Source organism: Maniola jurtina, chromosome 20 (assembly GCF_905333055.1).
Source record: "Maniola jurtina chromosome 20, ilManJurt1.1, whole genome shotgun sequence".
Taxonomy (NCBI): Eukaryota; Metazoa; Arthropoda; class Insecta; order Lepidoptera; family Nymphalidae; genus Maniola; species Maniola jurtina.
The window spans coordinates 12,837,549-12,862,595 of record NC_060048.1 but is presented as its reverse complement, the minus strand read 5'-3'; the positions used below and the strand labels follow the sequence as shown (position 1 = coordinate 12,862,595).

Below are 25,047 nucleotides of genomic sequence, written 5' to 3'. Positions count from 1 at the left end.
CCATTTGTGATGCTGCCTTTCGCCGCTTTTAAACTGTATTTATTAAAACGTACATGGCTTTACATTTACAAGTATCTTCAGATTTCAGATTTCATTTTCGCGCACAGTTTGTGTCACAAATAATACCAAGTATATAGTTCAGTCTGCTCAGATCTATAGAGCGCACTTTGACTTTGCCCAGACTTAAGTTTCAGTTAAAACGAGACAGATTCATGCCAGTGATATAACACTGTCTCGTTTTAACAGTGTCTTAAATCTGAGCTAAGTCAAAGTGCACTCTGTATATCTCAGCCAGAGTGTACGACAGTTATTTATAACAAAACGTCGAGGCTTCTACGTCACTGGCAGGCGTCAAATGCTACTTACATTTGACGCCTCCGCGCACAACGCAACTAAGAGTCCGATGATTTCGACTCCTACATTCCATTTCTTGCATCTTGTAAAGAAGGCATGGAAAACTTACAAGCGCTTTCATTTCCTTTTCTTTCGGATTTTGTATAGTCCTATGTTGAGTTCAAATCTGAAAATATCTTCAGAATTTTTCGTAGCTTCTCTTTAGAACACTTAGTATTCTGTCTTTAGCGGATTTTTTTTTGCACAGCCAGCACTATCTTGTTTCGGTGGAAACTTTTGCAGTTCTATAAACTTTCTTCAGTTCAACAAAAGTGTTCTGTCTTGCTCTAAAGTGTCTTAGTTTAAACGAGTAAAAACAAGACAAAATACTATTATAGCTAGCGGGCTAGATAGCATAAGTATGTGTCTCAGTTTGTTTCAGTTGCCAACAAGATACATTGTTGCACTTTTTCCATATATTCCAGTCATTTCGTCCGAAAAAAAGGCAAATAAAAGAAAATGAATTTGCGCTTCTAATTTTTTAATATGTTGTAGGGGATACCTAGAAAAGCTTAACTTGAGATTGTCGACCAAGCTTTCCTAGGAGCTTTCGCCGCCATCTTGGAAAACGCTTAAAATTTGTTTTTCGGCAATAACTCGGCTATCCGATGAGATTCGAAAATTTTTGTAAGACACTTTTTGTAGCTTTCTTTGTGCTCTACAATAACGGCCCGTTCACACATGGGAGTCCGTTTTACTGGTACGTTTTTAACGGATACGTCATAAATTTATGCTCTGTTCACACATAGGCACCGTATAACGTTCAACGGATCTGTCATTACTGGATGCGATGTGTGAACAGAAAACTCGCAGTATACCGCCGCTATTCTACTCGCACACACCGCTCGCCACGCACACAGTATCTATCCGTTAAAATTCTACGTATCCGTATATTTCCGTTCCGTCCGTCCAGTATTCGATGACAAAACGGAATGTAATTTTTTTACGGAACGATATTTTTTACTGTATACAGAATACTGTGCCATGTGTGAAGTCGCTCATACAACTACATTCGCAATCGAGGAAAAAAAAAACGTACACGATAAAACGGAACAGTAAAACGGAGACATGTTCGAACCGGCCGTAACGCCTGAATCATTTTTAGCGTATCATGCATCGTTATCGAGATATCGATCGATAAAGTCAAAAATTTAGGACACAATTTTTGTTTTTTCCTTTTTTTTCTTTGGGTCTTAATAAATATGAAAAATTGTTGAATTCAAACTTGTAGAGCATATTTAGACCTACAATTTCCTTCTTGGATTTTTTTATGTTGGACAAAAATTACGATCTCCAGCGCGCCGCAAAGTCAGTGAATCCACGCTCAGCGTCGAGCGCGCTCAAGTTAGTATATCGTATCGTGTTGAGTTTTTGCTGTGCGTAGTGTAAATCGAGGGTTCCGATATTCTGGGCAAAAATTTCGATATCTAGTTGGCTGTAGAGCCCGCATAGAGCGTCCGTTGGAGTTGGAGGGGTCAGGTATAAAGGGACCCTTTTGTTAGGGTCTACGTGTTGAAACGTGTTCTTCTTTTCGCAAAATCAATGACAGCGAATAAAGTGCATCACCTCTCACTACTCCCGCCAACCAAAAGCGCTGTGCGTCAACACATTTTCCGGACGTATCTCCAAGTTCAAACCTGGCTCGGATTTTTCAAGGATCCACAAGGATGGGGTTGGCGACAGACCAATCGAGGGCTCGAACCAATCACCAGCACCGCCGAACCCGCTCCGCCTGAACTATTAAAGCTCATTTCCTGTAAGTGTAAAGGAAATTGTGAGGCCGCCTGTGGGTGCAGAAAAGCGGGAATCAGTTGCTCCGTTATTTGCATGCACTGCAGTGGGCAAACATGCAGTAACGCCAGAGTCGACATTTTGCTTGACGACGACGACGATGTCTGTAACGATGATGATGACGATGCTCTCATCGAATCAGCATCATTTCCAACGTTTCAACAGACACAACAACTCGAAGAGTTTACGGAGGACGAAGATCTTCAGCCTGGACCATCCAAGCGAAAAAAAACATGAAAAAAGTCCATCGTTCGTGTCTCGAGTGCAGAAAAAAATATTTTTCTTTCCGTTTATTTTGTTTTGTTTATTTTGTATTGTAAAAAAATAATATTTTTTACTGCACAAACAAATTATTTGTTTAGTAAATTACTATTGTGTGATCCTTAATTTGTTGCTCTATGTACTTATTTTTTATCCCATCAATTTCCTGAACAATTTCCCATTCGATTCGACATCCAGACACAACCGAGCGAGCAGCTCGCTCGACGCTGAGTGTGGATTCACCGACTTTGCGGCGGGCTGGAGATCGTAATTTTTGTCCAACATAAAAAAATCCAAGAAGGAAATTGTAGGTCTGAATATGCTCTACAAGTTTGAATTCCACAATTTTTCATATTTATTAAGACCCAAAGAAAAAAAAAGCAAAAAACAAAAATTGTGTCCTTGTGTGTGTTTTGACTTTATCGATCGATATCTCGATAACGATGCATGATACGCTAAAAATGATTCAGGCGTTATTGTAGAGCACAAAGAAAGCTACAAAAAGTGTCTTACAAAAATTTTCGAATCTCATCGGATAGCCGAGTTATTGCCGAAAAACAAATTTTAAGCGTTTTCCAAGATGGCGGCGAAAGCTCCTAGGAAAGCTTGGTCGACAATCTCAAGTTAAGCTTTTCTAGGTATCCCCTACAACATATTAAAAAATTAGAAGCGCAAATTCATTTTCTTTTTTGAATGTACGTAATGACTAGACTAATACGCACGCCCCACTTAGCAACAACCGTTTTGACATGTAAGGCACGTTTTATACAGGCCGAACTCCATAGTTCAGTGTAGACTACTTTATGAGCAATAAATGCAGAAATATCTGATAACAAAGGTTCTATTGGGTGATGGCGTTAATGACGGCAGAACCAGGTCAAGGTTAACAGATCAATGCATGTTGTCATAGGTTTCATATTATGCTTGTATCTACAGGGTTCTTAGATTTAATTAAGTGATTCTTAGATCTGCCAAAAATCAATGGAATCATGCCTGATACCTCTGATTGGCCGACATAAGGGCGATACTCTTTCACTATCGGCTGAAATGCTTTGTTGTAGCAAGAACACAATAAATTCAGGTAATCACAAATGACTCTTAGCAATGATTGATGCAGCATTTCCGTAATCGATCAACAGATCAGCCAGTAAAAAAATAGTGTGTGAAGTGTGAACATCGACGACATTTTTTCAAAGGTTTTTTTGTATTGTTAAGTGGTTAAGGTTGTTAGTATTGAATCCATCGTGATCATTATCGTCATGATCAACCCATCGCCGGTCCACTACTGAACACAGCTCTCAGAATAAAAAGTGTTGACGTCCACCATTATAACTAAGTCCAAATTGGCAGACTTCACACACTTACATTATGGAGAACTCAGGCATGTTTTCCTCGATGTTTTCCTTTACCATAGCCTATGATAATCTCGTAACTCCAATGCATTCAATGCATCACTGGTGTGGAATCTTGTGATTACCAGGAAGTCCAATAAACTCAAAAGTACTCAGATGAGTAATGAATAATGATACATTTGCTCGGTTGCAATATTTCCGCATGATAACGGTACGGTGTGCCGTGTGATGCGGAAAGTACAGGATGTTCGCGGCTGATTCGCTCAGTATTTCTTATCCTTTTCACTAAGTACGTGCCTTTTGCCCGGTGCTCCTATTTGCTTTGTTTTCATCAGAACCTTATGCATATTGTGATGAACCAGCAATAAACTCCAAAGTAGCGAATGACATGATACTTGAATTTTCTCCGCGATAAGTTTTCAGCATGATAATGATGCGGAAAGGTACACGACCAACGTCTGTATTTCCTCTACTTTTCACTACATGCCTCTTGCCCGGTGCTCCTTATTCGCTTTTTATCAGAATGTTACGCCTATCGGGAAGAACCAGCAATAAATTCAAAGTAGCAAAGTCAAAGTTAAACCATTTATTCAAAATAGGTAACATTTACGATTGTCAACTATTGGATTTGTAGGATAATAATGTAATGGTGATAAGTAATGACGTAGCTATACTTAAAGCTCTTTACTTTTACTATACTTAAAGCTACGAGACGAATAATTATGAGACGTACATTAGCTCGACGATAATATTTCCGCATGATAATGGTACGGTGTGATGCGGAAAGGTACAGGGGCAATGTCTCTAGCGGTTATGGCTAATTTGCTCTCCGTTTCCTTTCCTTTTCAGTACGTTGCCACTTGCCTGGTAGGTAGTTGTACTCTTCATTCGCAATGTTGTCCTTCGTTCAGAGGAACCTGCAATAGTTTCAAATAAATATTGGACAAGAGATTTTGTTCCGTAAAAGAAAGCGCATTTTCTCGTTGCATACCTACAGCGAGGCAGCACGCTCCCTTGGGTCTTTGACGTTAACGTCACTTCTGACCTTAACCCTGGTATAAGAGATATTTATCTATCGTCGCTTGAGTTCTCACACCACGTAAATGAAAATTAGGAACTTCACAGGAGAGCGAAAATACTTACTTAGTTTTTATTAAACCCACACCCCTTTGGTTTCTACACGGCATCATACCGAAACGCTTAATCCCTTGGCAGCACGGCTTTGCCAGTAGGGTGGTAACTAGCCACAGCCAAAGCCTTCCACCAGACCGCCAGACTTGGCCAGTATGATGGATTGTAGTCTAAACCTGAATTTTGAGAGGAAATCCGTGCTCAACAGTGGGCCGGCGATGTGTTGATGACGATGATGACGTATTCCATGGAAGGGTTCATGAACCTTAGCAATTATTCCCCATAATGAGAGGTTAAAATAGAACTATAGGATCCAAAACACGAAATCGATACAGTGAAAACAAGTGCAAGCAAAAAGTTGTCGGAATCTCGTTATAAGCGTGACAAATGAGTGACGTACGCCGTCCCCACTGCAACAAAGGGTCCACATCAGCCTCGCCATACGGCCGGGTTATCTCCAATTCCGATGTGTTTACAGTTTACACGTGGTTCGTTAACCTGCGCCTCCGCCGCACGACCAATGCGAGCTATATTTGCCCTTTTAGGGCGAGCGCAAACTGGACAATTGCGCAAAATCCTTTATTTTATTTAGTTACTCATACCGAAAAAAATTGTAGCAATAAGAAGAAAAAAGTGGGCAAAGCAAAGCACTTATCGCGATTCACACAGTGAAAAGAGTAAGCAGCTTAGCAAGCAAAAAGTTAACGGAATCTCGTTATAAGCCACAGTGTTTCATTTGATCAAAAAATTTGCCTTTACAGTGTAAACACAAGACGCAAATAGATCCCTTGCAAAGGGATGCATTTTAAATGCGCGAGTTGAACACCCAGGTTCAAATACTTTTTAAAATAATAAATATTGAAATTCGAGTGATCTTTTCATGAAAAAAAATATTTATTTATTTATTTATTTATTTGTACCAGAAAGTTGTAACAATATAAATAAAAGGAAAGAAAAAGTGGACAGGGAAGCACTTATCTCTATAAGAGATCTCTACCAGTGACCCTTGGCAGTGTGAGAGGTTGTAAATGGAGTAGAATAGGTACAGCAAAGATAGACAGTAATCATGAAAAAAAATATATATATATAGTAGATATTATGTTATAATATATACTTACAAATATTTATATATTAAAATAGACTTACAAAAACATATATACCTTAATACATAAATATATACTTATAGTCATAAATATATCTTATAATATATACCGATAAATATATGTAAACAATATGTTATGACAGAGAGGAAAGATAGTGCTGTTTCAGACGAAGTTTGAAGGTGCTGATGGAAGGGTTATTTTTAAAAATACTGTCAGGTAGTGAGTTCCAAAGGCGAGTTGCGAATACCGTAAAAGATTTATATTGTTATATCATGAAAATTCCCAAAAAAACGGTCTGGTAATTTCCAAAGGAAATTAATATTTTTGAATTTGAATAATTCACGTATACCTACCATTGTGCGGCCGGCCTTAGCTCGTCGATCAACTAGTCTGAAATCGGTGCATGCAACACAATACCGCAACGCAATAGATGCAGTTCGATATCAAACTTTTTGTTGCAGCAGACGGGGATAAAATACAGGGCTGTGCAAAAACCAGTTGATTTTTGATTTTTTTACGATCCTTTTAAGAGTACAACTTCTTACGCGTTTCTCTTTGTTATTCTGTTATTTGTTATTGTAGATCTATAACTGGATTTCGATTTATCTCTCCATTATCTATGCCATAGAACAGTAAATATACTTAGTAAAATTGTATTTATTTTGAAAGTTCTGACCCTTGAAATTTGAAACAATTTTGAGTAAAACTCGTGCGTAAATAAACCATGCAAAAAATTAGTGCAAATCTATTCGCTTATGGCAAACTTTACTCAATAATAATTTGAAATGTCTTTAGTTTAATAAAACAAATGAATTAATTTACAAAAAAATAATTGCCTTTATTCAGTTTTGCTGTTATTTGAAAGCGTGAACTTCGTTAACTGTCTAATTTTATTTTGTTATTTTAATTGGATAGTAGTTACCTATAACGTTTGTGCTTTAGAACACAAGACTGTAAAATTATTCGCGTAAGGATTATTTTCGTGAATGAGATTTTGTTTATCTATGTTATGTGAATCAACGTCCGAATTATTGGGTGTAGTAACACAGTTTAGCCACGGTACAGTTGGGTAAAGAATGTAACTAATAAACACATCAATGCCGAAACAGGAAACTGCTTATTAATCACGATTGACCATTGCCAAAGTCGTCAGCGTCTTTTGTGTATATTTCAGTAAGTTTTTGTTAATATTTTAAAGATGAATATGCGCAAAAGAGGCACTTTGACCTGTGTTGTTTTAAAGATAAGCAATAAAAAATGTATAGAAGATTATTGTACACTAACCTACAGCAACAGCTAACAGTAACACCACTGTACAGTAGATAAACGGCGGTAGTAGTATATTGTGGTGTACATCCTGTTTCGCGGGGTCATTAACTCTTCCGACGACCTTGTGGTGTTGTGTTCGTATTTGGACGCGCTTCAAAATCAGCCTGTATCTAGCGCAGCGTACATCGTCATAACTACATGTTGTTTGTGCAGAGTTGCCCCACTGTACGGTAGCTACAGCGCGGCAGTAGTAAATTGACGTGTTTTTACGCTTCGCGGGGTTATTAGCTCTTCCGTCGACCTTGTGGTGTTGTGTTCAATAGTCACACTGCGTATTTGGACGCGCTTCAAAATCCGATTGTATCTAGCCTGGCGTACATCGTCATAACTAGATACATGTTGTTTGTGCAAAGTTGCCCCACTGTACGGTAGTTAGAGTGTGGCAAGTAGTAAATTAACGTGTTTTTATGCTTCGCGGGGTCATTAACTCTTCCGTCGACCTTGTTCAATAGTGACACTGCCTATTTGGACGAGCTTCAAAATCCGCTATTATCTAGCGCATCGCATATCATAACATCATTTGTTTAGAGTTGCCCCTTGCTTCGAAATCCGGTTGTTATATCTAGTGTGGCGTACATAGTCATAACTGCACCTTGTTTACGTATTTGCCCCACTGTATGATAGCTACAGCGTGGCAGTAGTAAATGGACGTGTTTTTATGCTTCGCACTAATAAAATTAGTGGCAAAACAACCCTAATAGATTCAGGATTCAGGATCCCTCTAGCGCTGTCGTAAAAGTCGTGGAATTATCGCTTCTGCATTGCGTCTCTGCTTCAATCAGAATCAACCCTAACGATTAACTCTAAGGATCTATAAAGATGCTAATTCTTTAATCTATGGATACAGATTACAGACGGACTGCAACCCGACAGTCGGCGCGGCGTGCAGTTTTATACTCTAGTGCGGGCATTCAGTGTGAATTGCATGCGGACTGCGCACTCGGTTGCAGTTGGGATGCAGTTGTGTCAAGTGCAATTTTGTTGTCGGCATGCAGTCAGTCTGTACAGACACTTAAAATAAGAAATTGTCTTTTGTTTTATTTTTAACCCCCGACCCAAAAAGTGTTGTATTGGGTGTTATAAGTTTGACGTGTGTATCTGTGTACCTGTCTGTGGCATCGTAGCTCCTAAACTAATGAACCGATTTTAATTTAGTTTCTTTTTGTTTGAAAGGTGGCTTGATCGAGAGCGTTCTTAACTATAATCCAAGAAAATCGATTCAGCCGTTTGAAAGTTATCAGCTTTTTTTATAGTTATTACTGTAACCTTCACTTGTCGGGGGTGTTATAAATTTTAAATTTACACTTGTTATTAGTAATTTGTAATTGTTATTAGTAACTTGTAAAAGCTTATTTGTATTAGCTTTTCTGTATATAACTAAGCTGTTTGTTTCCCTAATAAATGAATAAAAAAATAGAGACGGCTCTATAATTTTAACATAGTTGTGAAATGTCAAATAATACAATACTGTAACTTCAACATAGCTTTTGAATGTAACGTTTCACCTTGAATTTTATGTCCCAACTGAAAATCAATCCAACAATGCGGTTCTGAAATTGCTGCGTCAAGTTCGCCCGAACGACCTCGACAATCAAATACTCACTTGTTGTCATGTCACTTACTATCCGCGTTGTAGTCAAACACATGATTAATGAATCTATACTACTAATAAATAAAATTGGAGTGTCTGTCTGTAATTTCGAAATAACTACCTCATATTAAGCTCATAGGGTTATTTGAACGATACCTTAACTGAATCACACGTTTTTAAATTTTTTGTCTGTCTGTCTGTCTGTCTGTCTGTTTGAAAAGGCTAATCTTCGGAACGGCTGAACCGATTTTGACGGGACTTTCACAGACAAGTAGAGGATTGACCAGGGCGTAACATAGGCTACTTTTTTAACCGACTTTCAAAAAGAGAGTTGTGTTTTTCTACCTATGTACACCGAAATCTCCGAGATTTCTGAACGGATTTGCGTCATTTCTTTTTTAATCGATAGAGGAACTTTGCGACATTGTTTCATAAAAATTCGGATTCCAACTCCTCAATCCTGATGCTGCAGGGGATCTGACCAATCCACGCGGGCGAAGCTGCGGGCATCAGCTAGTATTTAAATACAAATCGCCTGATTGCGATTACAACGTGTTATTTCGGAAAAAAATATTTTTTAAATAAGTATATATGTTGAAACCTATTAATCCTTTATTTACATTAAATTCATAATATTCTTTCTTAATCTATCATACTAGACTGTTAATTCAACAGAACACACCGTCAACCCTGCAGCATCGGGATTAAGGAGTTGGATGCAAAAAAATACCACGCTAACGCAAACTATTGCTGTTGATTGAACAAAAAATTTTCAAATCGGTCCATAAACCTGGATAAAATCGGTAAACATGCATGAAAAAAAAAAAACGGGAATTCGGTTAAAAAAACTGTTTCTTTGTTGCACGTGCTAAGATCCACTTCGGATCGTTGAGCCATCGGAGTTGAGTCAACATTGGAAACGTTCCTGGAAAGCTTGGCACAGACCTTGCCAATATTATGCCAAGTTATACTTTGAGATTTCCATTCGTAATTTTAAATGAATTTTAGATACTTTTAAGGACTTATTTTTGCAACAATAAGACCCACTTGCTGTGGTAAGAGTGTAATGGTCGTGGGTCTGGCCAAACCTGGAGGAGAGCCGTCCTCAGCAGTGAGCCGACGATGGGTTGATGATGATGAGCTGCCTATAATAAATGGAATTATACGAGTAGCTATAATTAAGGTTTATATGTCATGTAATTTTGTTATGTGTGATCCTGTTAGTGGTTCTAATAAAATTAAATAAATAAGGCTATTTATTGTATTAAGAAGAAGACTGTGGTAAAGGCCTGCTAGGTAATTCGCTAACTTGGCTTGGATTGGTTTGAACACCGAGGTTGGTTGGTTCTACATTGCTTCTTCACTGTGTGATATTAAAATATTGTTTCGTAGAAAACCTTCAATGGAATTAAGAAATGAGCTCGGTGCCTCGGTTATTCACTGTTAAACACTGAGTTAGCGTATCACCCCGCAGGACCTACAAAGGTTTGAAGTGTATGGTAATAGTGATGATGGTATTAGGGAAGATTTGTCTATGTTTGCAGGTCATGGCAAAACACACAAGGATGCGGCGAGCGTGCGCGCCACGCATCCGATACCAGCGGCGTGCGGGCTGTACTACTTCGAGGTGCGGATCGTGTCCAAGGGCCGCGACGGGTACATGGGCATCGGGCTGTCGGCGCACGGGGTCAACATGAACAGATTGCCTGGTGAGTTGTTGCGCTTCACTGCGCTGGTTCCGTGACCCAAAGAGGTTCTTGGACACCAAAAGCTGCCACTCGGGCTGACATCTATAGAGCGCAGTCTGACTTTGCTTAGACTTAAGAAACGAGACAGATGTATATCTCTCATATAAATCTGTCTCGTTGTAACTCAATCTTAAGTCTGAGCAAAGCCAAGTGCGCTCTAGAAATCTCACCCTTAGTTTCGTGAGTCCAAGAGCTTGCAGGTTTTTTACAACTATCGTCGAACCAACACAATACCTGGAATACTTAACGAAGCACGATTCTTTCCCATCTTCTAGGTGCCTGAACTAGGCATACATACATATAGGGGACGAACAGATACAAAAACTGATAGCCTAGTCTGTTCTTCAATTTAACGAGACTCTTACTTGGCATGTAATCCGAACCGCTAGGATATGGAACGCTCTTCCGGCATCAGTTTGCCCTTCCAATATTAATTTGGGTACCTTCAAGACAAGAATGAATAGGCATCTTCTAGGCAAGCGCGCTCCATCTTAAGGGCTTCCGAGACGGTCTGATTATTACAGCCAAGCGATAGTCTGTAAATTGAAAAAAAAAATTGTACCTTTTCTCAGGCTGGGACAAACACTCATACGGCTACCACGGCGACGACGGGCACTCCTTCTGTTCGTCCGGCACCGGCCAGCCCTACGGCCCCACCTTCACCACGGGCGACGTCATCGGCTGCGGCGTCAACCTGGTGGACAACACATGCTTTTATACTAAGAACGGACACCATTTGGGCATCGCTTTCAGAGGACTGCCGGTGTGTGGTACTATGATCCTTGTTTATTTATCTTCATATAGTTGTCTTTTTAGGGTTCCGTTCGCAAAGGGTGCCAACGGCATAGCCATACTCCGTGTATCAGTGGGCTTTATCTCGTGAACCATAAAAGGTAGAAATCTGCAATTTCCACAGAACACACACGCTATAACAACAAATACTAAAAGTTCAATATAATTGCGTCCATGAAAATTAAAAAAAATGTTATTTCTTGTACGATGGTAAGATACCCTTCGCCCTCCCCGCTTTCAGTAGCGGAGACGCTGTAATATCGTTCCGTTCTTCCGCAGCCAAACCTATACCCCACAGTAGGCCTCCAGACTCCGGGTGAGGTGGTGGACGCGAACTTCGGCCAGCAGCCCTTTGTGTTTGACATCGAGGACATGCTGCGCGAGTTGCGCGCCAGGACTCGTTTAGCGATCGACGAATTTCCCCTACCTGACGAACAGGGCCAGTGGCAACAGGTGTTACACAGGTGAGAACTATCTATTATCCACACTAATATTATAAATACGAAAGTGTGCCTGTCTATCTGCCTCTAGCTTTTCATGGCCCAACAGTTTAACCGATTTGGTTGTTTGGTACAGACTTAGCTTTCGTCCAGGGGACGGACATAGGCACACATCTTTTTATCCCAGAAAATCAAAGAGTTCTCACGGGATTCTTAAAAGCGCATCTGTTTAACTGATTTATATGAAATTTGATAGAGTGACAGCTTGAATCCCGGAAGTTAATATAGGCAACTTTTCAGGATGGTCTCCACATACCTGGTGCACCACGGTTACTGCAGCACGGCCGTGGCCTTCACGCGCGCCACGGGGCAGCCCATCGATGAAGACATCGCATCTATTAAGAATAGACAGAGTTAGTACACAGTTATCCCTCTCTTTGTCTTTCTGGGTCGGCTCTCAGAATGTGATCCTCAGAAATGTGGCGCAGAAAAAGGGCCTGATTTATTTATTTACATTGCACGATTGCATGTTTAAGATCTAGTTTTGTCTGAATATTTTTTGAGGTTATTTTTACCTCACAATGATCTCCATTCACTGAAAATTAAACAACATTAGGGAACGATGTAAGTGGATTAAGGCACTACGAATAAAAAATGTGTAGAGTTAACAAAGAACTGGTTCGGTTGTATTCTTCAGTTCCTCAATTGAAATTGCCTCATCTAATACCCTTACTATTGCGTGTTCCAGGGATATCGAAGCTAGTACTATCTGGGCGTATCGGAGAAGCGATCGAAGCGACGCGGCGCCTGTACCCTTCCCTGCTGGAGCGCGACCACGAGCTGCTGTTCCTGCTCAAGTGCCGCCAGTTCGTGGAGATGGTCAACGGCTCCGACTCACAGGTAACAATCACAACATATCGCGACTACATAGGCTCATAACACTTATTTACAGCAGTTCAGCAGCTCTCCCTATGTCATAAGGAGAGCCACGGCAATCCAAATACGAGGAGATAGCAGTCATATTGGTGGTGATTGTATCTGTTCGTGTTTGCAGGCGCTGTGTGAAGCGGGCGAGTGTCCGGAGGGCGCGCTGGGCGCTGACGGCACGGCGGTGGAGAGCAACGGCGTAGCCACGTCCGTTATATCGCACGTAGGCCGCGCGCCGCCCCTCGCCACCAACGGGGACCATCCTGCGCACACCAACGGTTAGTTATGCTTCCTACACACTAAATGGCTCTGTACTGAGTTGAGTCATGTTAGCGGATTGTCCGTGTACATAAATAGGAAGATAGTATTCCTAATTTAAAAATGAAGGGCTGTTTATTCATTCGTTTGAATTTAGGTTTTAAAGTGTTATCAATCTTTGTAAATTTCGTCAAAATTCGTTAAACGGATGATGAGTTTCTCGCTTACTTCGCTCGCGTTGCGCCGCAGGTGTGGTGGAAGCGGAGGTGGACGAGCGACTGAGTTGCGACGTGGACATGCCGCCTGCCGCGCCGGCAGCGGCCGCGCCCGCTGCCAACGGTACGCACGAAGGTACGTACTTGCGCCGCACCATTCCGACACATTGCCGGTACACTACTGACCACGGCTCTCCTCTAGTAGTGAGAAGGGTCCAGTTACCAGCGAGATGTTTTGCTCAGTGATCATCACTAAATGAAAGCCATCAAATGACATTAGTTGGATCTACACTGCTGCTTCACTGAGCGATAATATAAAAACAATATTTTCTAGCAAACCTTTAATGGATTGAAAATAAATTAGTTTGTTGGCTTTTAGTCAGTAATGATCACTGCGTTAGCGAATTGAATCGTCCTACCATACTCCGCCACGCTGACCAAATGCAGATTGGTAGACTTCACACATTTAAGAACATTATGGAGAACTCTCAGGCACGCAGGTTTCTTCACGATGCTTTCTTTCATCATTAAAGCAGTGATATTTAACTGTTTAAAACTCCGCAAAGTTAGCGGTACCCGGAATAGAACCCCGGACCAAATAGGATGCTGAAATCTTCATCACAAGGCTATCAAGCTACTCGTGTGTATATTGCTTGTAATTTATAGTTAAACTTTGGAAGTTGTATTATTGAACTATCGAATCGATTTTATGTTTTATACACAAATTAATATTATTCTACAAGCATAAAATTTCGTCACTCCAAAATAATAATGATAAGTATATGTAATTTACTACACTAAAATTAATTAAATCAATTTATTTATAAAGTATATTATGCATAATATATGTTAATATTGTACTCTATAATCAATACATATTATTATAATTTGATTCTAGATAAAATAATAATATTAATTATATTATCAGTGATTTTGTATGAAAATTATTTGAGGTTATTTATTATTTGCACATCATCTCATCCATATTATTATAAATACATAATATAATATTCGAATATTGAATCAAAGTTATTTGTTTAGTTTTTATTTTTATCATAATTCAATATTATTTGCTCCTTCTTTTTAGTTTCTCACTTTTTTACATAATTATGTTGAAAGAATATTATAGCGAGATACAAATGAATTATTATCCATTATATTTATTAATAAATATTTAATTAAATAAATATAACACACCATCCCATTCCAACTGACTAATATGACTAAATATTCATATCATAAAGGGGGTTAGAATATTAATATTTTATAACACTTAATTAGTAGTATTAATAAATATTAATCAAACTAGTTTTTATTCTAATAAGGTGCTTGGAATAAAATAAAACTAAATGGTTGAAATTTTACGTGTTTTCGTTTAATTCAATTGTTTTGTTTTATACAACGTCGGAAGCATAGTAAAGTTATTAGTGCTCATGCTTACAAAAAAATGAATAAGTACCTGTGTCTATTTTATTGTACTTCCAGTTAAATTTTATCATCACACATTAGTATTTGTCATGATTCAAAGCTCGCTTGGTACTGATATCTTTAGATAGAGTATGCCACCTCTGTGAAAAGATACGTAGTTACATAAAATTGGACACCATAAGATACCATAAAAATAACTACGAATTTTTTTTTTAAACTCCTGTATTTTTTAAAAGTTCACAATATAGGTATTGGAAAGGAAACATGCGACTGATGCTAGAGGTCAACGGACGTTCCGTAAATAGGCCACTCGAAGTCAATGCTGCGTCGTAGGAGGGGCATTGATCCGAGTTTTGCACGCTATACAATGCGAGTTTGAAAAATACTAAATCACGAAAACTACAAGATATGGCAAATGGTTATTGTATTGACATTGGATTGTGTTAAGGCAGTATAATAATAACGCTAAGTTTTTGCTAGCGTTCTGATTATACCCTGTATCAATCGAACCGGATATCGCTGCTTCCTTAGGCTAAGGACAAAACGAAACGGAAGCGAATTTCCAAAATATTACATTGCACATTGACTTCTATCTCCACCATGTAAAACGCGGGAATTCCGGACATGACTAATATTCCGCTTTCCCCTCCAACTAAGCGTAAAGCTTGTGCTTGGAGTATGTACGACAATAGTGCAACGGGTCGGATTTAAACCGCCGACCTTTTGGATTTCAGTTCGCTCATTAACCGTTGAGCTATTGAGGCTATACATTGTTGGTAACAAAACAAGAAGATGAGTGAAGTTCGCACGAGGCGGAAGATAGCGTCTGTTAGAATAAGGATGATGACTACTAGCAAATTAGCGTCTTTTAATCAAACTTCAAAAGGCTTGCTTAGCAAGGGAGCTTGTATTGAAATACACAGATTGACGTCATGAACATTTGAGGTAATGGTTAGCAAAATCAAAACTAACAGCGGCCGTGAATTTTACTAATTTTGGAAGGCCCTTTATTTAAAAGTTCCTAAGGAATTATTTACTTTTGACATAGTCACATCCCGATTCGAACAGGGTTACAAATAAAACGGACACAGGTAATTTGATTGGGTTTGTCGTAAGACTAGTAGGTTGCATGTTTAGCTTCTTATGGCTTGTTCTCACCGACCTAGGCCGCATTCACATCGGCACCCTAGTGGCATAAGCTTCTTATGATTATTTCCTCTGGAACTACCCTTAGGCAAGGATTTTGTGAAACAAATCTAGTTAAACGGACAAATGTTATTTTGTTATTAGTTAAGATTTAAGAATACATACATATGATTCCAGCGTTTCTATGTTTGTTTCTGTAATTTTAACCCTTAAAAGCTAACTATTAAAGAGAGAATACATTTTTATTCTGATCTAAAAAGATTGTTTCTAAGGTTCTTAAAAAAGGCTGTGGCTAGTTATTCACCTAAAAGGATATATGTTTCATAAAATCGTCCTGAATAAACAGTGATTGCGATTCACGATAATATGTATTTTAGAGGTATAGATTTTTTGTAACACATTTTATATAAAGTAATTAATATATTCTAAAGATGGCGCTTAGGCTTTGCTTCAGTTTTGTCACAGTTACTGACAGTGAGTACAATATGGTAAAACTGGTAGGTTCCGACTGCATTTTCTACTTAAATTCAATTAAACCGCCGATTCGGTAAAAGTCGCGATCTCTGTTGATTCATAGAGCTAGCTAGTAGCGTGCACTAAGGAAAGACAAAGAACGCACTAATTCAGTGTGTTAGAACCTCCTATTTTAAAAATAAGTTAAATAGTAGGATCATCAATATTTGAAATTCTTAAGTGAATCTAATATAGACCCGATCATCATAATCCCATCGCCGCTGGTTCAACATTGAGCACTTGTCTCCTCTCAGAATGTCCATGTCTCTGGCATGTAAGTTTCCTCACGATGTTTTCTTTCACTGTTAAAGCAAGTGATATTTAATTTCTTAAAACGTACATAACTCCGAAAAGTTAAGTGCCTGCACGGGATCGAACCCCGACATCCCGAGTAGGTCGACGTTTTAACCACTAGGCTATAATCGCGCTCGGAAAAAATAATGATTAAGCGAGACACTAGCCTTCGTTTTTGAAACGTTTGGAACGTTTTGGCGGTCGACGCTTCGAGGCTGTTTATATATTGTTCCGGTACGATGCCGTGTAGAAACCAAAGGGGTTTGTGTTCAATAAAAACTGCTATACCCCTTCCAGGTTAGCCCGCTTAAAAAAAAGCTCCGATCCAAACGTGCCCTGTACAAATGTCTGCACATTGCACGCCATTAGCTTAGCTGGGGTTGCCATAGGGTAGTATAGAACGTTAGGGCTGGTATGGTACAGTGGAGTGGTATGGTCGGCGGTTGTAGGTGGCGAGCTGGTGATGAAGGGCATGCCCGGCGTCACGGCCAGCGTCGCGGCGCTGCTGGCGACACGCATCGGTGGGTATTGCGTCGTGCGTCTTGTATGCAGCACGCCATACGGTGTCCGTCTTCATTTGTCGCTGTCATTCAGTCTGTAAAATTAAGTGTCTATACATACGGGCTGCATTTGGACGGCAAGCCGATTGCAAAGTTACATTTAGGATGCAGTTATATTAAAGTTGACACAACTGCAACGCAAATGACGACTGACCGAGCAGTATGCGTGCAATTTGCACTGCATGCCCGTACTCGGACAGTAGTAGCTGCGACGCAGTTATCTCAACTGCATCTCGACTCCAATTATGCAGTCAGTTTGCAATCCCAATGCAGTAATGTCTGTGTAGACCCTAAGGCGCCCTTTCCACGGACGAGAATAGCGACGAATAGTCTCGCCGTGTCACAAATTTCGATACAAACTATGGGCCTATCTCCACAAACCGACTGCATAATTGGAGTTGGGATGTAGTTGACACAACAGCGTCACAACTGCCGATCGAGTGCGCAGTCCACGTGCAGTCCTAGTACGGGCATTCGGTGTGATTGCACGCGGACTGCGCCGTCAGTCGGCAGTTGCGATGCAGTCGTGTCAACCGTAATATTATAACTGGAATTTTGCAGTTAGCTTGCAGTCCAAATGCAGACTGTATGTATAGATAGACACTTAATTTTTATTTTTTGTTTCATCCCAAAGTTGGTCACTCAAAAATTAGCATTTCAGGCTAAAGCCCTTATCATCCACGCTCTTCTGTCAATATTATTCTCCATTCGTCATTGTCATTCGTTCTCTATCGCATGCAAAATCACATAATTTTCAGGGATGTATCTCTAATTCCTGAATCATGCACATATTATTTTGCAAGGGCAACATAATTAAGCTCGCACTTTTGCTCTTGATTTGTCTTTCTGTTTAGATTCTCTCGTTTACCATCCAACTTTACTTTTCAATGTTGTGTTTCACAGTCAAAAAAATTCTTCTTTCCTAAATTTGCAAAATTTTAGGAGTAAGTGTAATGTGCGCAAAATAAATCCAATCCAATCCAAGGGCAAAAAGTCCAATCGAAGCACGAGGCATATTACATTGTACTTATAACAAGTTGCTACTTACACTTCTCATTGTACTTATAACAAGTTGATACTTAAAAAACCACTATTCTGCCATATTTAATTTTTTACAAAAAACTTATAACCAGTGCCACTCGGAATGATATACCTAAGATTGTAACGATACTTTATACATCCAAATCATTTAAAAGAAGTGGAAGAAAGAAAGTCACATACATAATATATGAACCCTGAAAACATTACACTCCATTTTTTGGGCAGTCATGTAAAAACAGCAGTGATCTCTGCGCAGCCGAAGCAGAACTGCGCAGACCGCCATGTTGCGCCTTCAGATTGGATTACTGTTTTGTGATCACTATACACCAACAATTTTGTGAATTTATTGTCATTCATCTGTTGTCATTAGATTCCTCCGTGAATGTTATCAGTTCACTTTCAATCCTATTTCGTTTTTCGTTTTGCAAACGCACATCTTACATTATAACTTTTTCATTTATCGTGCTGTGAATTTTCTTGCGAACACTATCGATTGGATCTATCACTGTTATCACGTCATTCGTTTACTTAAACATTGTTTTTATTAAATCTTACGTCCATTTGTACCCATTCTGAATTTTTTATAATAATAGAACATGTAAATTAGGAAGGTATGTATACTTATGGTTTTAAACTAATGATTATAGGCTTATTTCGTGGTTTTACGACATATTATAATGTATATGACGGCTACATACCACGATTAATAAGATTTAGATTTATCGATATTTTGACCCACTTGCATGAGTCTTGGTCCCGTCGTGATCACGACTCATGCAACGGGCTCGAATCATCATATTCAATCGTGGGCCCATTAATACATTATAATATTGCGATTTTTTGCTTTTGTGGATCTTCTGTTTTCTTTAAGCTAAGTATTAATGTCATTTAATAAGCACAGTGAGGTTCTTTAGTACACAAATCTAGGTTTATTTGTAATAGCCTTAAGGTTTTGTCTAGTAGGCTAGCCTAGTTTCTGGCCTTTACTTGTCTGTAATACCTACCTACTGTAATTCGCCCATTATACTATTTTCTTTCTGAAGGGATGGGATTTCCTATCTGCAACATTCGACCAACCACTGACTTGCATTCGACTTTCTCAAAAGTTCTGGGTAACTTGCTCTGCCATGCAATGTATGTAACTTTGGGGGACCTGGAAAATGACCGTAATTATCTACCCAAAACAATGAAGAATGAAGTATGATATGATATTTTTGACAGTTTCGTGTTCATATTACTGTCAAAAAATACATCAATGGTATTTAATAATCTATCCTTTTTCGCAAGGAATATTGTGAAAAGGATAGCAATACTTTTAGACTGATAGGTCTGAAAGTAGTACTTCTTGAACCAGGAATAGTGCTATTGTGTCTATTTCTGTTTTACTCAATTTCTAAACTAAAAATACATTTTTAAATGTGTTGCTATCCCTTCCCTAATGCTTTCAGCGGAAAAGGATAGCACTAGATTAAGATTGTCAATTTAGTTCACACATGTATAGAAAATATTATAATGGACTGATGATAGATTGCATGCGGTTAAATGGGTGAATGAAATGGGATGGTATTTTTTTATTTATCGGTATTGGTTCTTTATTTATTTACTATGACATATTATATTTCCTTTTTCATTACCTATACATGTAGTACATGAGTTTATGTGTAATTGATGTAACTTTATACTATCACACTTTTATTACATACACATACAATTATAAAATAATATAGATACATACAAATATAATGCCAATCACAATATTTATGTAGCGATCATTTTTTTCTTTTTACAAATTTATTTAATCTCACACTGTTTCATGCGAGTCAGTGTTTTCTTTTTTTTTTCAAAGCTGTCTTTTAACTAACTTGAAAGTGTCGTGAGTACGTCCTATTTATAAGTGACCTTGAAATATTATGTATTGGTCTAAAATTAGCGAATTAAGGAGCTACTTAAAAGAAATTGTTGTTTTTTTTTGTCAAAGTATATTTTATTTATTTCAGTTTCATATCAAAATTAGCTGCTGTTGGTGTATGAGTTTGCTCAGACTTAAAACAGCGTTAAAACGAGATAGATTTATTTTTTACATAGCTTTGTCTCGTTTTAACTCTGAGCAAAGTCAAAGTGCGCTTTATAGACCTCGGCCTTAGTATCATGAAGACCAGTGTAGCAAGCATATTTACATGTGATAATATATAACACGCTATGGTATTTAAAATAGCACTGCGGTAAAGTTTTACAATAGGTCGTTGGATACGATAGTTACGCTGTAAATATTAATCTACAGCTAGTTTCATAATATTAGCACAAATAAACGAAATATTTTTGTTAATTTTAGACCAATATAGCGCGATACACAGGGAACAACAAGTTAATTTGCTAAAATCCTTCAAAGTAGACAAATCTATGTGGTACAAATTAAAGCTCCCCCCACTATTAAACCTGCAACCAAGCAAGAAATATAAACTACCACATATTTTTTTACAACTTCCTCAACTTATTTATTATGTTTCACTCCTACCCTGGAGCATCCTCAGGAGATGTATATAGACTTTGTACAATTACAATTAGATTGTATAGTCTACATGGTGTGTGTTCATATATTGAGTTTATTTTGTATGTGTGAGTGTATTATACTAGCACACAACACACAGATCTAAATCATGCTCAAGGTACGACTACGTTTCACTCCGACAACAACTTTACAAAGTTTCACTTTTGCAGTAATTGTGCATTGTAGACTACATCTGCTAAGTATGCTCCCTCCGGTATTGGAGTGAAACGTACGTTGAGTGTTTTAGAAGATTTGTGTGGTGTTGCGTATTGCTTTGTTTCTTACTTTTCCGGAAGTTAAAGTTAGCTTAGTTTAGTTTAGCAGTGGGGAGTGGTGATGCGTATTGCACGCTTCACTTTGTACTATTCAGATATGTCAGTTTTGGAGTGTTGTAGCAAATTAAGTGTATCATCGACTTTCAAGCAAAGTAACGTCTGCTTCTATCCAAAGTCGTTACGATCAGAACTAATGAGTTATTGAATGCGCTGTAGAGGGTGAAGGCTGCGGCTCGCGCGCGTCGGTGGAGCGCATGCTCGCGTTTGGGCGCGAGCTGTACGCGATGAGTCAGAAACTAAGACAGGACCACTACCATAAATCCATGTTAGAAGTGAGTATTCTATCTTAAGGGCAGTAAAAACGCAAACAAAATTGTTACATGTTTTATAATATTTCAGGCTGAATTCATTGACATTCCGTACAGTATCTATGCCAAACTGAGGATTAAAATTATGAAATTTGAATCATTATAACAACAAAATTCCGAAAAACGTTTTTATTACTAAAAGTAGGGGTTACTTCATATGACACTAGTAATATGACACAATAATAAATCCTTCCGAAGCCTTCGAATTTTGCTGGTTCAGCAATTTTTGATATGTTTAAAAAAAAAAAAATTTAGAAATTTCCTTGAAGTGTATACTATAATAAATATGTAGGTACCTTAAGTGATGGTATTGTATTTCAGGACGCATTCAGCCTGCTCGCGTACAGCAACCCGTGGGACAGCCCGGTGGGCTGGCAGCTGGAGCCGGTCCGGCGGGAGGCGGTGTGTGAAGCTCTTAATTCCGCCATACTCGGTAAGTCGACGTTGAACTTTACTTTGTAAAGCCGCGTTTTCAATTGCTCGCCATAAGCGAACTTTTCGATCTGAGCAAGCGTTCACTATTCATCAGCCCACATTTGCTCAAAATAGGTAAACCTCTTTTCACTATGAGAATGAAGAACCCAACAAAGGCTGGCAACGCATCGGTGGTTCCTCTGGTGCTTCAAATGTTCGTGGGCGGCGGTAATCACTTAACATCAGGTGACCCGCCTGACAACATATTTAATGTACAGGAATCGTCCAGTTTTATAATAAGTAATGATACACATAAACTAAATGTTTAGAAAGAGGAACCGGCGAGTACCTTGCTGGTTCTTTTCGATAGGAAAGGCATTCCGAATCAGTGGTCAGTCGTTGGACGTTCGTGGATCGGTTGGGGATTGTATATTGTTGTGTTCCGGCAGAGTGGCAGGACATGCAGTGGGTGTCGCCGGTGGAGGCGTGCGTGTCGCACTCGCGCGAGCTGCTGCGGCGCATGGCGCGCGCGTCGCTCGGCGCCTGCGCCTTCGCCGACCTGCCCGCGCTGCTGCGCCGCTGACCCCGCCCGTCGCCCCGCGCCTCCCCGCGCGCCGCCCGCGCCCGCGCGCGCCTGCTGCCGCTGCTGCTCTCCTCCGACGACGACTCCGCCGCCTCCACGCCCGAGAAGCGCATGCGGCCCAGGACGAGCGTCTGAACACACCGTCATAACAACTAGTACCTCTCTTGTAACATGTCAACACTAGACTACTGCCGGATGCGTCCGAGGACGAGCATTTCACTATATATAAATGATAATAAATACTGCTCTTATGACGTTCCAAACGATACTGGAAAAAGAACTAAAAAACATTTTCGCCACTTCTCGGGACACATTACCCAAACTACTACTAAAACTAACTTACCTAAGTATCCAGAATTTGGGAAAATATTGAGCAAATCGCTTTACCCTAAAACATATAATATGCATATAAACGATCTGCTACGACCCGGAATCGTTGGGTACGCAGACGACAGCACAGTAATGGAGAGATACATATCCAGTCCACGTGCTAGTAGTTCTGAGATCAATGAACTCAGGGAGGCAATGGTACTGCGGTTAAACTCTACCCTGAAATACGTTTCTGATTGGGGTGATGCCAATTTGGTAGAGTTTAACGCTACCAAGACGCAGGCGTGTCTACTCACAGCTAAACGGAGTCCTTTTACCTTGACTCCCACTTTCCGGAATGTATCTATTAATATCACCGATCATATTGATCTCCTAGGTCTCGACGTGTCTGCTAACATCAACTTCGGAAGATCCATCGAAGCCAAAGCCAAGACCGCCGCAAAAAAACTAGGCATTCTTAACAAGGTCAAGCACTACTTCACGCCGCGCCAACTGATAACTTTGTATCAAGCACAAGTCAGGTCGTGCATGGAGTACTGCAGTCACCTCTATGATGGCTCCGCTAAATATCAACTAGCAGCTCTGGATGCCGTTGATCGTCGAGCTAGGAGACTTGTAGGCGAAGACTCTCCTTTGTTGGCGAAACTTCATAGTCTCGATCACCGCCGTAAGGTCGCTGGCTTATCGGTGTTTTATAGGATATATTTCGGAGAGTGTGCACAGGAACTTTTCGATCTTGTCCCCCCTTCACCATTTTACCACCGAACCGCAAGACGTCGGGCGAGTTTCCATCCTTATGTCGTCGACATTCCATCTACACGCACGAAACGTTTTGCGTCTTCATTCCTCATACGCATGGCTAAGGTTTGGAATACTCTTCCCCGATCTGTGTTTCCTACCAATTACAATCCGGGTATCTTTAAAACAAGAGTGAATAGGCACCTTCTAGGTAAACGCGTCACATCTTAGACCACATCATCACTTTCCATCAGGTGTGATTGTGGTCAAGCGCTTGCCTATCGTGAATAAAAAAAAAAAAAAAAAAAAAAAACCCCCTGCTGTTCCCCTCGGACGCTTCGCTTCCTCTACGCCCCTCAATGAGACACATATGCGGACCAGGACGAGCGTCTGACCAAACCATGATAACAATTAGTACCTCTCTTGTGACACCCAGATTCCCATACTTCCAAATCGGTTCATGCATTTAGAAGTTTTAATGGAATAAAGAAACTCACATACATGAATTCTGAAAACATTACACTCCCTTTCTGGGCAGATGTGTAAATACTCCTCTTATGACGTTCCAATCGATAACAAAAACTGACAAAAGCTTTCCGCACTTCTTAGGGCATACATTATCCAAACTAACTACTAAAATAAGTTTCTAGAATTTGGAAAAAACCACAGTCTCCACCTGTTTTACATCCGAGAAAAGAATACGTCCTAGGAAAAGCGTTTGACCATTATGATAATAAATAATTCTCTTGTAACGTGTTAACTCTACGACCAGTTCGAAAAGCAGATTTGGCAGTTCCTTAAAGCGTACCAAAATCGACAAAACAATTTCTTATCCACCGGAATTTTGGTGAAACGTGTATATTATACATCAAGCGAAATTTCTCTGGTAACGCCCTATCTTGAACAGCGTATATAATATCTGGGGCAGAGTATTTGACGTACTATGCACCAAATGAAGAACCGATTCAAGAATTGTTATTAAATAACAATTCTTGAGTCGGTTTTGCGATATCGGTTTTGAGTTCAAAAACTGTTCGATTCCGCCACATTTGTCCCTATGTTGAGGCGGACTTGAGCCTAAAAGCAAGGTAGTTAAGATCAGTTTTACATTGCTGAAAGGTTTCGACGTTCGTATGCAATGAACTTTGGTGGATGTAAAATCTTATAGGCAGGTACTCTGACGTCACAGGCATTTTCAAGTCTCCAGATGTATCAATCAAATGATAGAAATACTGCGTGCAACCACCTCTGAGTGAGAGAGTGCTATACATTTGTTAACGTGCGAAAGAGAGACGCCCACGCTAAAGACAGCTATTATTACAATATTGAATTTATACTTGACAAAATATTCGACGGGGAGATGGGGAGGATTTGTAATATATACCAACTTGTAATAATAATTAAATATAGATCTTATGCCAATGTATATAGAAATCAATTTTGTTTGAATACTGTGTATCAATGTTACGCACAGACGT

At 39.5% G+C, this 25,047-nt stretch overlaps 1 protein-coding gene across 3 annotated transcripts in view; it reads left to right on the top strand.

The window, feature by feature from the left end:
• The window catches only part of LOC123875981 (ran-binding protein 10), a 49,606-nt gene extending 26,834 nt beyond the window's left edge, over positions 1–22,772 (top strand). For 2 of the 3 annotated variants that reach the window (XM_045922121.1, XM_045922120.1), the window contains 11 exons: positions 10,496–10,660; positions 11,272–11,462; positions 11,771–11,955; positions 12,232–12,344; positions 12,680–12,831; positions 12,986–13,136; positions 13,366–13,467; positions 17,162–17,233; positions 21,353–21,468; positions 21,826–21,937; positions 22,368–22,772. In XM_045922121.1, coding sequence (XP_045778077.1) covers positions 10,496–10,660; positions 11,272–11,462; positions 11,771–11,955; positions 12,232–12,344; positions 12,680–12,831; positions 12,986–13,136; positions 13,366–13,467; positions 17,162–17,233; positions 21,353–21,468; positions 21,826–21,937; positions 22,368–22,501 — 1,493 coding nt within the window. In that variant the 3' untranslated portion in view covers positions 22,502–22,772. The remainder of the gene's footprint in view (positions 1–10,495; positions 10,661–11,271; positions 11,463–11,770; positions 11,956–12,231; positions 12,345–12,679; positions 12,832–12,985; positions 13,137–13,365; positions 13,468–17,161; positions 17,234–21,352; positions 21,469–21,825; positions 21,938–22,367) is intronic. The other variant, XM_045922122.1, reaches the window with a different exon arrangement.
• Positions 22,773–25,047: the final 2,275 nt, after the last annotated feature.